Here is a 16118-nt window from a genome sequence, read left to right as displayed (position 1 = left end):
CACCCTGGTCCTTGCCGACAGGGTTATCCGCTGTTGCATCTGGAGATGGGACCCGGACCATTTGTCCAACAGGTCCCACTGGAAAGTCCTTGCGTGGAACCTTCCGAATGGAATCGCTTCGTACGAAGCTACCATCTTTCCCAGGACTCGTGTGCATTGATGTACCAACACCTGTCCCGGTTTTAGGAGGTCTCTGACTAGAGATGACAACTCCTCGGCTTTTTCCACTGGAAGAAACACTTTTTTCTGGTCTGTGTCCAGAATCATTCCCAGGAACAGAAGACGTGTCGTCGGGACCAGCTGCGACTTTGGAATATTGAGAATCCAGCAGTGCTGTTGTAGCACTCCCCGAGAAAGTGCTACCCCCACTACCAACTGTTCCTTGGACCTCGCCTTTATCAGGAGATCGTCCAAGTACGGGATAATTAAAACTCCCTTCTTGCGAAGGAGTATCATCATTTCGGCCATTACCTTGGTAAAGACCCTCGGTGCCGTGGATAATCCAAACGGCAGCGTCTGGAACTGATAGTGACAGTCCTGTACCACAATCTGAGGTACTCCTGGTGAGGAGGGTAAATGGGGACATGCAGGTACGCATCCTTGATGTCCAGGGAGACCATGTATTCCCCCTCGTCCAGGCTCGCAATAACCGCCCTGAGCGATTCCAACTTGAATCTTTTGATATAAGTGTTCAAGGATTTTAAATTTAAGATGGGTCTCACCGGTTTCGGTACCACAAACATTGTGGAATAGTAACCCTTCCCTTGCTGAAGGAGGGGTACCTTGACAATCACTTGCTGTGAATACAGTTTTTGGATAGCCACCAACACTGCCTCCCTGGCAGAGGGAGTTGCTGGTAAGGCAGAATTTAGAAAACGGCGGGGGGGGGGGGGGGGGGGACACGTCTCGAATTCCAGCCTGTACCCCTGAGATACTACTTGAAGGGCCCAGGGATCCACCTGTGAGAGCCCACTGTGTGCTGAAATTTCTGAGACGGGCCCCCACCGTACCCGGATCCGCCTGTGAAGCCACAGCGTCATGCTGTGGACTTACCGGACGCGGGGGAGGACTTTTGCTCTTGGGAACTGGCTGTATGCTGCAGCTTTTTCCCTCTACCTTTGCCTCTCGGCAGAAAGGATGCGCCTCGAGCCCTCTTGTGTTTATGGGGCCGAAAGGACTGTACTTGATAATACGGTGCCTTCTTTTGCTGTGGGGTAGCCTGTGGCAAAAATGTCGATTTCCCAGCCGTAGCTGTGGAAACGAGGTCTGAAAGACCATCCCCAAACAGTTCCACCCCCTTATAAGGCAAAACTTCCATGTGCCTTTTTGAATCGTCATCACCTGACCACTGCAGAGTCCATAACCCCCTTCTGGCGGCAATGGACATTGCGCTTATTTTTGATGCCAGCCGGCAAATATCCCTCTGTGCATCACGCATGTATAAGACAGCGTCCTTTATATGCTCTACTGTCAGCAAAATAGTGTCCCTATCCAGTGTATCAATATTATCCGACAGGGAATCTGACCACGCAGCAGCAGCACTGCACATCCATGCTGATGCAATCGCTGGTCGCAATATAATGCCCGTGTGTGTATATATAGCTTTTAGGGTAGCCTCCTGCTTTCTATCAGCAGGATCCTTTAGGGCGGCCGTATCCGGAGATGGTAGTGCCACCTGTTTTGATAAACGTGTAAGCGCTTTATCTACCCTAGGGGACGTTTCCCAACGTGACCTATCCTCTGGCGGTAAAGGGTACGCTGCCAATAACCGTTTAGAAATTATCAATTTCTTATCAGGGGAAGCCCAGGCTTCCTCACACACATCATTTAATTCCTCAGATGCAGGAAAAACTACTGGTAGTTTCTCACCGAACATAATACCCTTTTTTGTGGTACCTGGGGTACTATCAGAAATGTGTAATACATTTTTCATTGCCTCAATCATGTAACGGGTGGACCTATTGGAGGGTACACTAGTCTCATCGTCGTCGACACTGGAGTCGGTATCCGTGTCGACATCTGTGTCTGCCATCTGAGGTAGCGGGCGTTTTAAAGCCCCTGATGACATTTGAGACGCTGGAACAGTCACAAGCTGAGTAGCCGGCTGTCCTATGTCGTCAAACCTTTTATGTAAGGAGCCGACTGTCACGTAATTCCTTCCATAAGTCCATCCACACAGGTGTCGTTCCCTCAGGGGGTGACAACACATTTACAGGCATTTGCTCTGCCTCCACATCATTTTCCTCATCATACATGTCGACACAGCGGTACCGACACACAGCACACACACAGGGAATGCTCTGACAGAGGACAGGACCCCACAAAGCCCTTTGGGGAGACAGAGGGAGAGTATGCCAGCACACACCAGAGCGCTATATACCACAGGGATATCACCTATAAAGAGTGTTTTCCCTTATAGCTGCATATATATATTATACTGCGCCTAAATTTGTGCCCCCCCTCTCTTTTTTACCCTTTCTGTAGTGCAGGACTGCAGGGGAGAGCCAGGGAGCGATCCTTCCAGCGGAGCTGTGAGGGAAAATGGCGCCAGTGTGCTGAGGGAGATGGCTCCGCCCCTTTTTCGGCGGGCTTTCTCCCGCTTTTTGTGTTATTCTGGCAGGGGTAATTTACACCTATATAGCCTCTGGGGCTATATATGGTGTCAGTTTTGCCAGCCAAGGTGTTAATATTGCTGCTCAGGGCGCCCCCCCCCCCCCCAGCGCCCTGCACCCATCAGTGACCGAAGTGTGTGGTGTGCATGAGGAGCAATGGCGCATAGCTGCAGTGCTGTGCGCTACCTTGGAGAAGACAGAAGTCTTCAGCCGCCAATTTTCCGGACCTTCTTGCTTCTGGCTCTGTAAGGGGGACGGCGGCGCGGCTCCGGGAACGGACGACGAGGTCGGGTCCTGTGTGCGATCCCTCTGGAGCTAATGGTGTCCAGTAGCCTAAGAAGCCCAAGCTACCACCACTTAGGTAGGTTCGCTTCTTCTCCCCTTAGTCCCTCGCTGCAGTGAGCCTGTTGCCAGCAGGTCTCACTGTAAAATAAAAAACCTAAACTATACTTTCTTTCTAGGAGCTCAGGAGAGCCCCTAGTGTGCATCCAGCTTGGCCGGGCACAGAAATCTGAGGCTTGGAGGAGGGTCATGGGGGGAGGAGCCAGTGCACACCAGATAGACCTAAATCTTTCTTTAGATGTGCCCAGTCTCCTGCGGAGCCGTCTATTCCCCATGGTCCTTACGGAGTCCCCAGCATCCACTAGGACGTCAGAGAAAATAGGATTTTGGTACTTACCAGGTAAATCCTTTTCTTTGAATCCATAGGGGTCACTGGAGTACTCTTGGGATATGGACGGGCTTCCGTAGGAACACAGCACTGAATATTTAAATTTAGTAACACTCCACCCCTCCATATCCCTGAGCACTTACTCAGTGTTTTTTACTGAGCCGAACAGGAATTAAGAGAGGTTAATAATGGAGTATTACATATAACATAACTGACAATAACGAAGTTAACCCATAACGTTACTGACAACTAACAGTTGACACCCTAACCAGCACTTGTAACTTGAACCAGTCGGTGAAAATGTGTTACCATAAGATCCTCAGAACTAACCCCAAGTAAGTAAACTGCTCTGGGTGGGCGTCCAGTGACCCCTATGGATTCAAAGAAAAGGATTTACCTGGTAAGTACCAAAATCCTATTTTCTTTTTCATCCACTAGGGGTCACTGGAGTACTCTTGGGACGTACCAAAGCTTCCCCCGTGGGCGGGAGAGCAGTTTGGCACTTGTAACACTAGGCGGCCAAAGCTAGATGCTGATGCCGCAAAAGTATCAAACTTGTAAAAGCGCACAAACGTGTGCACTGAAGACCATGTAGCCGCCCGGCAAAGCTGCGTCGCAGAAGCCCCACGACCAGCTGCCCATGAAGTTCCCACAGAACGTGTGGAATGAGCGGTTACTGACGTAGGCGGTTGTAACCTAGCATGAAGGTAAGCCTGGCGTATGGTCAGTTTTATCCATCTGGATAAAGTTTGTTTAGATGCTGGCCAACCCATCTTGGCAGCATCATAGAGAACAAATAACGTATCCGTCTTACGAACTGAAGACGTTCGGGTTACATAAACGCGTAACGCACGAACCACATCCAGAGTTCCAGAATGTGCTGTCAACACAGGAACTACTATTGGTTGATTGATGTGAAAAGATGACACTACCTTTGGTAAGAAGGCGGGATTCGTCCGAAGTTCCGCTCTGTCATCATGAAACACCAAATACGGTGGCTTGCAGGACAAGGCACCCAAATCCGAAACACGCCTTGCCGAAGCTAAGGCTAAGAGAAAAATTGTTTTCCAAGTGAGAAACTTTATATCCACTTGTTGTAAGGGTTCAAAATATGAAGACTGTAAGAACTCCAAAACCAGATTCAAGTCCCCATGGCGCTGTAGGTGGAATGAAAGGAGGCTGTACCCTGATTACACCTTGGAGAAAGGTGCGTATAGACGGCAATAGAGCCAATCGTCTTTGAAAGTAAATTGACAAAGCAGATACCTGCACCTTTAGTGTAGATAAACGCAATCCTCCATCTAAGCCTGATTGTAGAAACAACAAAAGGCGGCATAACTTGAAAGCTGATGTCGGAAATTTCCGAGCTTCACACCAACCTATATAGGCACGCCATATTCTGTAATAATGAGCTGCCGTAACCGGCTTTCTAGCCCGTAACATGGTTGGTATAACTGAATCTGGAATGCCCTCTCTTTTTAAGAGGGCGGTCTCAACAGCCACCCCGTCAAACGCAGCCGCGCTAAATCGGGGTAAAGAAAAGGACCCTTTTGTAACAGGTCTGGACGTATCGGGAGTGGCCACGGATCGTCTGCGAGTAATCCTCGAAGATCCGAGAACCAAGCTCTCCGAGGCCAATGAGGCGCCACTAGTATGACTGTGAGCGACTCTCTTTTGATCCGTTTTAGCACCAGAGGGAGCAGCGGAAACGGTGGAAACAGATACACCAGACTGTACGGCCACGCGACAGTGAGAGCATCCACCGCGACTGCCTTTGGATCTCTTGTTCTGGACACATACTGGGGCGTTTGATGATTGTGTCGAGATGCCATCAGGTCCACCTGAGGATAACCCCATCGCTGAACCAACATGTGAAACACTTCTGGATTTAATGACCATTCGCCTGGGTGAAGATCCCGACGACTGAGATAATCCGCTTCCCAGTTGTCCACTCCCGGAATGAACACGGCCGACAATATCACCTGGTGGTATTCTGCCCAATTGAGGATTCGAGCTACTTCCCGCATTGCCATGCGGCTTCTCGTTCCTCCTTGTTTGTTGATGTATGCGACCGCTGTCGCATTGTCCGACTGCACTTGGACAGGCTGAGAGCGAACCATGTGCACCGCTTGTCGTAGCGCATTGAAAATCGCGCGGAGTTCTAGAACATTTATTGACAGCAATTTTTCGTGATCCGCCCAGAGACCCTGGAGCTGACAATTTTGAATTACCGCTCCCCAACCTCTGAGACTGGCGTCCGTAGTTAGAATTATCCAATTGCAAACTCCGAACCGTCTTCCTGCGGTTAAATTGTGTTCCTTGAGCCACCATAGCAGAGAAACTCTTGCTATTGGTGACAACCTCACTCTGTGGTGAATCTGCAGATGCGAGCCCGACCACTGGGCAAGCACGTTCAGCTGAAATGGACGAGAGTGAAATCTCCCGAACTGAAGCGCCTCGAAAGCTGCCACCATTGTGCCTAACAGGCGAATGCACAAGTGTACCGACACTGTGCGTGGTTTGAGTACTAATTGTACTAGATGGCGTAGCATTTGTACTTTCTGTTGTGGTAGGTAAATCCTTTGATTGACCGTATCGAGAATCATACCTAGGAACTGAAGGCGTTGAGACGGAATCAGATGTGATTTCTTGAAATTGACAATCCAACCGTGGTGAACCAGAACATTGTAAGTTAGCAGCGCATGTTGGGTAAGGATCTGTTGAGACGGAGCTTTGATGAGCAGATCGTCTAAATACGGAACTATCGTCACTCCCAGGGATCTGAGGTGAGCTATCATCACAGACATTACTTTGGTGAATACCCGAGGCGCTGATGACAGGCCAAACGGCAGAGCCTGAAACTGGTAATGGTTTTGGCGTATTGCAAATCGTAAGAATTTCTGATGAGGCTGCCACATTGGAATGTGTAAGTACGCATCCTTGAGGTCTAGCGCAATCATAAATTCCTTGGTCTCTAACCCCGCAATCACCGACCGTAGAGACTCCATTTTGAATCTGTAGTAAGTTACGTACTGATTGAGGCCCTTTAAGTTCAATATTGGTCTGACTGAGCCATCCGGCTTCGGGACCACAAATAGACTTGAATAATAACCCTGACCCTGTTGGTGTACAGGGACCGGAATCAACACTGCCGAATCCAGTAAGGACTGAATGGCAATTTGCAAAACTGTCCTCTTGTCGTCCGACAGAGGCAAACCTGTCTTGAAAAACCGCAGAGGCGGAAGACAGTCGAACTCTATTTTGTAACCTTTTAACACTAAATTGCGAATCCAGCCCTCCGCGGACGTGTGGAACCACGCCCCATGGAACGTGTGAAGGCGTGCTCCCACAATTGGAGATCCGAGATGGGCTGGTAACCCGTCATGCCACTGGCTTGTCGGTAACCTTAGCGTCTTGGCGAGTTGTGTTGGTTTGATGGAAACCACGTCCTCGACCACGTCTAGCAGGCGTGGCTGATCCTCTGCCACGTCCTCGAAAGGGCTGAGGTCTAAAGGATTTGAACGAAGGTCCAGCGTACCTTCTTCTTGGCGCAGGTGGAGGCAATGGTAAGAACACAGACTTACCTCCCGTAGCCTCCTTATCTTGCCATCGTAAGGCAACGCCTCTATACTTCGTTTGACCTCTGCCTCCGCTTGATAAGTACGCAGGTAGAGTGCTCTTCGTGCCGTAACTAGCGAAGATGAAATACGAGAAGTGAGCTGACAGACGTCAGTAGACGCTGTACAGAGATACTCTACAGCCTCAATCATTTGATTCACCTGAATTATCAGGTTTTCGTCATGTAAAGCCGATTTGAGTTCTGTAAGCCATATTATGAGCGCCTTAGTGACCCAAATGCCAACCAATCCAGGTCTTAGCATCACACCTGCTGCTACATACATGGATTTAAGCATAGTTTCTATCTTACGATCTGACGGATCTTTAAGCGTAGTAGCTGATGGCACTGGTATGGTTAATTTCTTGGTAAGCTTTGACACTGAAGAATCAACTATTGGTGGATTCTCCCATGTACCCGTTACCGATTCTGGAAACGGATAACTAGACTTAAATCTGCGAGGTATAGAAAACCGTTTATCTGGATTCTGTCTGGATTCTACTAACATCTGATTTAGAGAATCCGACACAGGAAAACTTACTGGCGTCTTCCGTCGTTTAGTAAATATGACCTGATCATTGGTGAGAGGCTGCTCAGCTTCAGGAAACCTTAGCGACTGCCGTCCCGCTCTGATGAGATCATCAATGCCGGAACTGTTAACATCCTCGCCGTCTGACTCCACTTCGCCCTCCTCCCCCTCATCGTGTTCCGTGAGGTCTGGGATGGAATCGTCAGACTGCAACATAGCAGACACTGGAAAATCATAAGACATATGAAAATTATCCCGTTTGCCCAAAATGGATTTGGACCCTACGCAAGGCTGAGACGCCTCCGGTAGTTCTGGCGGTCTCACCCTAGACTCAGATCTTAGCGTTTCTCGCTCCGGACGAGCAGCGGTCATTTCTGTCTGAAATTTCTCCAGTACATTTACTAACATACCCCACGGAGGATCCGGTGATGAAATTGGTTGCAAAACCGGAGCAGAAATGGTATTCTGAACGGAATCCACAAAACATACGTTACATGTGGTAGATCCATCCGGTAACACACTGCCACATACTTTGCAAATATGCTTTTTAGTTTTTGCTGGTGCCTTACTCATTATGGCGACAGACAATACAATACACAAAACACAGACACCTGCACGACTCAGTAAAATAGCAATAAGGTGGCTCTGTATATATATCTGGCCCAGTGCAATACACGTGGCCAGTACTATAAATTTTGATCCCAAATTCCCACGAACACCCCTGCGCCTCCGGTGGAGAAGAGATGTAGGACAGGAACGTTCTGGAATCACAGAGGAAGACACAGGAAGCATGTTAAAAATGGCTGCCCTGCTATACTTATACATATAATCACAGTGCTGCATTCACTGATTATACTGTAATAATCCCTCTGCTGCTGCAGTATTTCACTGATATGTCCCCCCTGTAATGGCTGTTTATCTTATTACAGCGGCAGCGCAGCGTGTGGGCCCCCAGCGGGTATCGTAGAGCGCTATGTGCCTCGTGTGTCCCAGCGGTGGGCTCCTGTATAATAGCGTGTCAGCTACCAAGGTAGCGCTGCGGCGAAGTGAGGGTCGTTCCGAGGTGCCTGGCCGGAGGCTGTGGCCTAACGGGCGGGTACCTGAGCGGGGAGAGCCGCGGCGCCTGCACGGAGGTCTGTGGCCGAACGTGCGGGCGCCTGAGTGGAGAGAGCCGCTGCGCCTGCACGGAGGTCTGTGGCCGAACGTGCGGGCGCCTGAGTGGAGAGAGCCGCGGTGCCTGCACGGAGGTCTGTGGACGAACGTGCGGCCGCCTGAGCGGGGTGGAATGGGCGGGCGCCTGAGCGGGAAGATGCCGGAGGCTGAGAGGGGAGAGCCGCTCCTTGCCGTCACCCAGCACTATGTCTCCACACGTCGGGGCGGCAGCGGGAGCTGACCGCCCCGTTTCACATACCTCACTCCTGCAGACGTGCGGAGGCTCCGACGGGGCTTTTCAGTAAGCGCCGGCCAGCCAGTGCAGGAGGATGTGAGGGCTGTGAGGGAGCTCTTTCAGAGAGGCCCGACACGCCCGTGCTGCAATCAGCAGCTGCACTATCCCTGACCCTGCCTTTTGGAAGGGGGACAGGGATGTGGTCAAACAGTAGAAAAAATAAAAATTAAAAATAAAAGTTTCTTCAACAAAACCGTGACTTCAGCTAAGCATGTGTTGCCACGTTCAGCACAGAAAAAACAGTAAGTGCTCAGGGATATGGAGGGGTGGAGTGTTACTAAATTTAAATATTCAGTGCTGTGTTCCTACGGAAGCCCGTCCATATCCCAAGAGTACTCCAGTGACCCCTAGTGGATGAAAAAGAAAACAGGTACTCGGGGATATGGAGGGGTGGAGAGTTCTAAATTTAAATATTCAGTGCCTTTGTTCTGCTAAAGCCGTCCATATCCCAAGAGTACTCCAGTGACCCCTAGTGGATGAAAAAGAAATAAGAAAATGCAATGGAGCATCCTTGGTATTCGGAGACCATGAATTTCTTCCTTTCTGTGCAGTTTTTAACAGATCTTAGCAAACCCATTTGGACATAAACTAAAGCAGATTTCGCTCTTACATAATAAACGCAAAGAAAACGCATTCAGAAGATAGCACATTTGCAATAATGTGTGCAGTTAAAATGATTACTCTGCTAGACTAAATTAAGTATCAATGTTAAGCCCAATATAGCAGCACCACCCTGAGGCCAAAATCAGAAAAGTCACCGTTTATACAGCAAGATCATAAAATATAAAATAAATGTTACAAATAAGCATGTAACAATTTGGCTCTAACATATTCACATAAGGGAAAAGTAAGCACGACTAATAAAAGTAATCGCAGCAGCATTACCTACCTTAGTGGCCTGTTGAATAATACTGTCCCAAACTTGATTAGGAAGCAACATATATTTCTCTATCAAATGTTCTTGTACAGGTTGATCTGTCTGGGCTCCAATCATATACCCAACTGCTTCATAGAATGTGTGCACCTAAAAAAGTGGAAAATCAGATATAAGCAACATACATTTGCCAAAGTGCCAAAGGAGGAGCCAGATCTGCACATGCAGAGACTTTATAGAAAATCATAACACGCATTCCCAGGTATGTGCAAGTAGGCATACTTGACAAGATAAATTAAATTTGGTACCAGCGAGGGAAAGTGAGTATACTACAAAGGAAGGATCTTAAGTTTCATATGAAAACTACAAATATCCTAGGGTTTCCACACACTACTTGCTATACACCAGTGAAAAACCAAACACCAGCTGAGACAGAAAACCCTAAAATTCACGAATAACCAATAAATGACCACCCATATCACAAACACAGTTGCAATGCTAAAAACCTGACCAATTATGTCAGCAGGAACAGGGAGGTCCGTTGCAGCGCAAACTTGGTGGATGGTCAAAGGAAGCCACCTAGCTTGCTGATGAGACTTGTTCCATCGGGCCAGTATCTCCATCTGAATGGGCCGTGAATGAAATTGGGCATATTCCACCAGATCGAAGATGGAGACAAGAACCCAAAATCCTCATGCAGAAGTGAATCAACACTCGGCAGAGATGTAAGAACACACAAATTCTGACCTCTATGTTCACAAAGAACCCAGAAGGAACGGTTCCTGAGATGGTGTCAAGGACGATTTCACACAGCTGATGAGCCATCCATGAGACTGTTGAAGAGCAATCGCCAGACCGAGGTGTTCCCTGAGAATATAAGGAGACTGGACGAGGATGAGTAAATCATCCAGGTAAGGATGAAAACTGACGCGTTTGCGACACAAAATGAGCAGTCATGACTTTCGTAAAGACATGACGAGCCATGGGAAGTACAAAATGCATTGCCCGAAATTGGTAAGGTTCCACTTGAACGGGGCATGGCCACAACAGCAAGTGAGCAGGACGTGGGTAGTGTGAGCTCCCGGGACCCACATCCTCTATATTGATCCTGCACCCGGTTCCTGTTCTTAAACTGCCCACCTGTGATCTCCTGACACTGCTGCCTCAGCAGGTGGTCTCTGCTGCCCGCCCGGTCCGCTGGTGTGCATGCTCCGGCTGGCATCCTGTACGGCCCTGCAGTCTGCACGGAGCTCCGGGCCTCCTTCACTTCGGGTCATCCCTCGGCTCCCGCTCGGCGTGCGGAGGCTCTCTGGCTGCGGGTCTCCACGTGGGCTGCTGTGTATATCTGAGCAGCAGCTGACGCAACGCTTCCCCTGCAGTGCTGGCTCCCTGGTTCTTGTGTTTGCTCCATAGAGGTACCTTGAGGGAAGGAGAACAGTGTGTGTGGCAGCCATCTTAGCCCAGCTCCCATCTGGTGTGGGGGACTTTCTGCTCATTAGGTTTACTGTTCAGGTCCTCAATTCTGCCTACCAGTAATTCCCTCACAGGATTTTTTAAAATATATACTCTACACCTTGCCTTATTCATGGTGAAAAATCACCATGCAAATTCTGCAGCTGCCAAGCTGGAAAAATATGCTAGAAATGCAGGGGCAACAGCATCTCCTCCCCCTGCCGCTGATAGCCTGCCTAACTCTGATCTCTCACAAGATTCTACTGCTGCAGCTCAGTCTCCGGCTTCGTTACAAGTCTTGGAGGCCATAGTAAACAGCGAAAAGAGATTTTCTGACAAAATTGAGAGGGTCCAGTGTGATCTATTGCTTTTGAGACAGGATGTCCATCGCATACATGAGTCAGGGAGGTGGAGACTTGAGTCTCAAATCTGGAAGACTCCTACACTCCTCTTAACTCTGTCTCCGCTATATCTCAGCAAATCACTGTTATGCAGTCCAAGCTCCTTGATATGGAGGGGCGCCTCTGTAGGAATAATATACGGTTCGTGGGGCTACCAGAGAGGGAGGAAGGCTCTTCCCCCAAATCGTTCCTGGAGTCTTGGCTTCTGGAATAGTACGGAAAGGACTCCTTCACTCCCCATTTTGCAGTTGAGCGGGCTCAAAGAATACCTAACTGCCCTCCGCCACCTGGTGCACCTCCTCTGCGAAGTTTTTACACTACAAGGACAGGGACACTGTTTTATGTCTGGGTCGCACTAAAGGCCCTTCAACCAGAAATGGGGTGAAGATTGCTGCGTTCCCGGACTTTGCTGCTGAAGTCCAGAAGGACAGAGAGCAGTTTGTCCCAGTGAAGCACATACTTCGGGATCTGAATTTATCCTACTCCATGTTGTTCCCTTCCAAACTATAGGTAATTGCAGACGGAAAATCTAAGTTCTTTAAGTCTCCACATGAAGCCTCTGTTTGGTTGGATCGGTATGCTCCAGGTCGACGTCAAATGGCTGCAGACTGATTCCTGCTTTTATATCTGCAATTGGGCGTACATCAGTTTCAGTGTAATTTGCCCATGTTTGCATTTTTATTTCCATACTCAGTGTCTTATATTGTTATGCCTAGATGATGGGTTGAATACCTATCTTTATTGTATGGTCAGGGAACCGGGCACACAATGTTTTTTTATGGTATGTACCTGGGAGCTCTTTTGCTTTGGTCGCTTTTATATACATTGCTCCCATTTTTTTTTTCTTTCCTGTAGCTGCTCGGAGGGACGGTTGGTGGGTGGCCTTATTCACTCTTACTGTACTCTTGGCAGCTATTGACTAGCTTGTTTGTGGTTTATATTTTGTAGTTCGGGTTCCAAGTATGCCAAGGTTGGGGGTGGTATACGGGGTGGGGGGTAGTTTCGAGGGGTCTTGGGCTATTACTGTGTTTTTATTTTATGATATTTATGCTTTGATTTTTTTGGAGGTCTCATCTATTAAAATGGCTACGCTTCTCAAACATGTTATTGTGGCTCGCTCAGATGGATGGCTGTGGGACAGTGAATTGTGTAATCCTTTTTGACCATCTCTTTCATTTATGGATCTGTCTAAATGAAATTTCCTCACATGGAACGTCCGAGGGGTAATTGACAGGATAAAGAGGTCGCTTGTTCTTAAACTGATAAAACAGTATAACTCAGATGTGGTCTGTTTCACTGAATCTCACTTAGAGGGTAGCAAGCTTTGGTCTCTGGCAGTGTAGTGAAAATAGCTGCTCAGCGTCTCAGCTAGGGAGGGGAGAGAAGTAGGAGAAACCCAGTGGCTGGATGCCTTCAGAGGGAAAGCATCAATGGGGTGGGGGAGAAGCTAACAGGGAGAGGCCACCTCCCCCTCCTGACATGGACCCCAGGGACAATGGCCTTAAATAAACGGTCCTTAGTTGGCAGGACCCCGGTGGTCTAAGCTGGGGTGAAGGCAACCTGAGCTCCTGCTGTCAGCACCGCAGGAAGTCAAGTCTCCCAAAAAAATTGAGGCTGCTTAAAAGCTGCTCGCTGTTAAACAGTGCCAGCTTCCGGCCTGCCTTTGGCTGGAGGCGGGGTATAGGAGAGAAGGAGCCACTGCTGCTGCTGGGAAGGGGAACGAAAAGTTAACAATATGGTGCCTATACAAGTTTTATCAAGCCTGTGTTGCCTATGGTTTCAATGAAGAAAAGAATAACTGAAATCGATTCCTATTCAAAAAGTACACCACTGTCACGTTAGAATAAAGCTTAGTCTTACCTGTTGTGGTTGGAGATCACATATAATAGTATTGATATTGTTTAAGATTTCATCGATGAAAGGCATCACTTCTCCTACTTGCACTTGAACAAAATGCCTGCGACATTTTTGAGCAATCTTAATGAAGGTATCACATGCCATGTCCTGCACTCCATCGTGGGTCTCTGAAACAGAATTGTGCAGCTTTAACATCTACTTTAAAGAAATTTAAACCTACAGCTATCATGCTTAATACAAAAGAAAACCCCACAGGATAATATGCAATGTTTCCATAAAAGCACCAACGTACCATGCATGAATTCAAACAGCTTGTTGACAACGGTCTTCAGGAATTTCCAATGGGCTCTCAGAAACCTTGGATACTGGCCCACGATGTACATAATGTTGGATGCAATAATGGCTTTATTGTCCTTTCCACGCTTCTGCTCACACAGACCAAGCAGATCCTGCAATAAAAAAAGACCCAGAGTGTGTAGCATTTCCTCTAATGTGACCTATTGAGTAGAGGATTTTGATCGCTACAATCTGTCGACTCCTGAAACCGTGTCCGTCCACCAAACCAGTTGTATAGAGGTGTTCTACATAGTGTATCTTTTACCAGTCCATCCATGCCTACATTCCAGGAATGTCCAGGAGACTTGGAGCAAAGTAAAGTAATGCCATCAAAGTGTGCAAAAAGCTGCATGTACTCTATGGCTTGCACTGTGCTTTGCATAAATTCAGGTAAAGAGAGATAACCCATGGGCTGTTTACCCATTACCCTTTCTTCACCCCCCACCCCCCTGAAAAACAAACTGCAGTCTCCTTACCTTGATAACTGTAACCAGAAACCTCTTTTCATCCTCTTCGTGCATGGCTCCGCTAATAGATCCGATAGCCCAACACAAGGTGTTCAGATTTTTCCATGACCATTCTGTCCCATTAACTTGGTTGTGAAGCTTCTCTGTCATAATTCTTTCTGTGTCTGCATAATCCAGATGAGTAAGGTATACTGGAAGAAACATTTTACATGAACAAAAATGATTAGCAGTGCATACTAAATTAAGTTTCAGGTGGGGTTTTAGCAGTTTCAGTAATAGGAATATCATGTAATTTCGAATAACTTCTCTGGTAATGGTTTACTATCATATTACTGTCAATACTGGTTCTTACCACATTATAAGATATAATAAATAAAAAATAAAACTCCATAACTAAATAGAAGAACTACAATGTAGAATGTGCCTGTGTCCTCCAAACATTCATAGAAAAGTAATATAGGTATAAATATCCCGTCTTTTCTTTCATCCTCTTCAAGGACAGTTAATTGGGAAGGAAAGACTCCGTTCGGGGCATGCTTGAGTGAATGAATTCTGAATTATTTAAAATTAACTTTTATTCTGTTGAATAAACAGTGAAAAGCTAGTTACTGCTTTTTGTTAGAACTGAATAATATACCTTTTTAAAGAATTAATACCTCTACCCGTTTAAGCGTGTGATCAGGAGTTAACTAAATAATAGTTCTGACCACTGTTACTACACCGTAAATGTGATTAAGTGACTAAACCAGTCACAACTGAACAACCAGAACCTAAACAGAATAAAAATATACACCAAACGTGCAGTGGTGTCCCCATGGAATAGGAGAAATGGATTTTACTGGCAAGTACAAAAACCCTGTTTCTCCTTCATCCAAGGGGGAACACTGCAGCAATCCAGGGACCACCCCTGGCAGAAAAACAGACCTCAGGACCCATGAAAATGCAGCATACCAGAGGGTTGAAAGGTGTGAAAAGAAGTACATGAGGTGTGCCTGGATTTAAGAAACAAAGACCAGGCAAGAGATATGGTAGACCTACCTTTGTTATCTTTTTCTTTGAAGTCCATAGGGTCCACAGGGATACCATGGGGAGTAGGTGGTTGGAGAGGACCAGGCACCAAAACTGTTAAAGCTTTCAGCTCCAAGAATGCCTTGGTCCCTCCTCCCCTATACCCTGTCCCCAGCCTAGCCAGTATAGTGAACACACACAAAGCAGGAGAGAGATGGAAGAATGGTACACACAAGAAACACTCATAATGAGGAGAACTGGTGACCAGAAAGAAAATAAGAATTTACTTACCGATAATTCTATTTCTCGTAGTCCGTAGTGGATGCTGGGGACTCCGTCAGGACCATGGGGAATAGCGGCTCCGCAGGAGACAGGGCACAAAAGTAAAAGCTTTAGGATCAGGTGGTGTGCACTGGCTCCTCCCCCTATGACCCTCCTCCAAGCCTCAGTTAGGATACTGTGCCCGGACGAGCGTACACAATAAGGAAGGATTTTGAATCCCGGGTAAGACTCATACCAGCCACACCAATCACACTGTACAACCTGTGATCTGAACCCAGTTAACAGCATGATAACAGCGGAGCCTCTGAAAAGATGGCTCACAACAATAATAACCCGATTTTTGTAACAATAACTATGTACAAGTATTGCAGACAATCCGCACTTGGGATGGGCGCCCAGCATCCACTACGGACTACGAGAAATAGAATTATCGGTAAGTAAATTCTTATTTTCTCTGACGTCCTAAGTGGATGCTGGGGACTCCGTCAGGACCATGGGGATTATACCAAAGCTCCCAAACGGGCGGGAGAGTGCGGATGACTCTGCAGCACCGAGTGAGAGAACTCC

The 16118-nt window shown here is 47.6% G+C and overlaps 1 protein-coding gene across 1 annotated transcript in view; it reads right to left on the bottom strand.

The window, feature by feature from the left end:
- XPO1 (exportin 1) overlaps nucleotides 1-16118 on the bottom strand; it is a 232646-nt gene that overhangs the window by 36725 nt on the left and 179803 nt on the right. Inside the window, exons 14-17 of the mRNA XM_063918496.1 lie at nucleotides 14271-14452; nucleotides 13751-13907; nucleotides 13462-13625; nucleotides 9764-9898 (exon numbers count right to left, since the gene is read on the bottom strand). Coding sequence (XP_063774566.1) covers nucleotides 9764-9898; nucleotides 13462-13625; nucleotides 13751-13907; nucleotides 14271-14452 — 638 coding nt within the window. The remainder of the gene's footprint in view (nucleotides 1-9763; nucleotides 9899-13461; nucleotides 13626-13750; nucleotides 13908-14270; nucleotides 14453-16118) is intronic.

Source organism: Pseudophryne corroboree, chromosome 4 (assembly GCF_028390025.1).
Source record: "Pseudophryne corroboree isolate aPseCor3 chromosome 4, aPseCor3.hap2, whole genome shotgun sequence".
NCBI lineage: Eukaryota > Metazoa > Chordata > Amphibia > Anura > Myobatrachidae > Pseudophryne > Pseudophryne corroboree.
The sequence above is the reverse complement of the archived record's forward strand: the minus strand, read 5'-3'. Positions and strand labels throughout refer to the sequence as shown.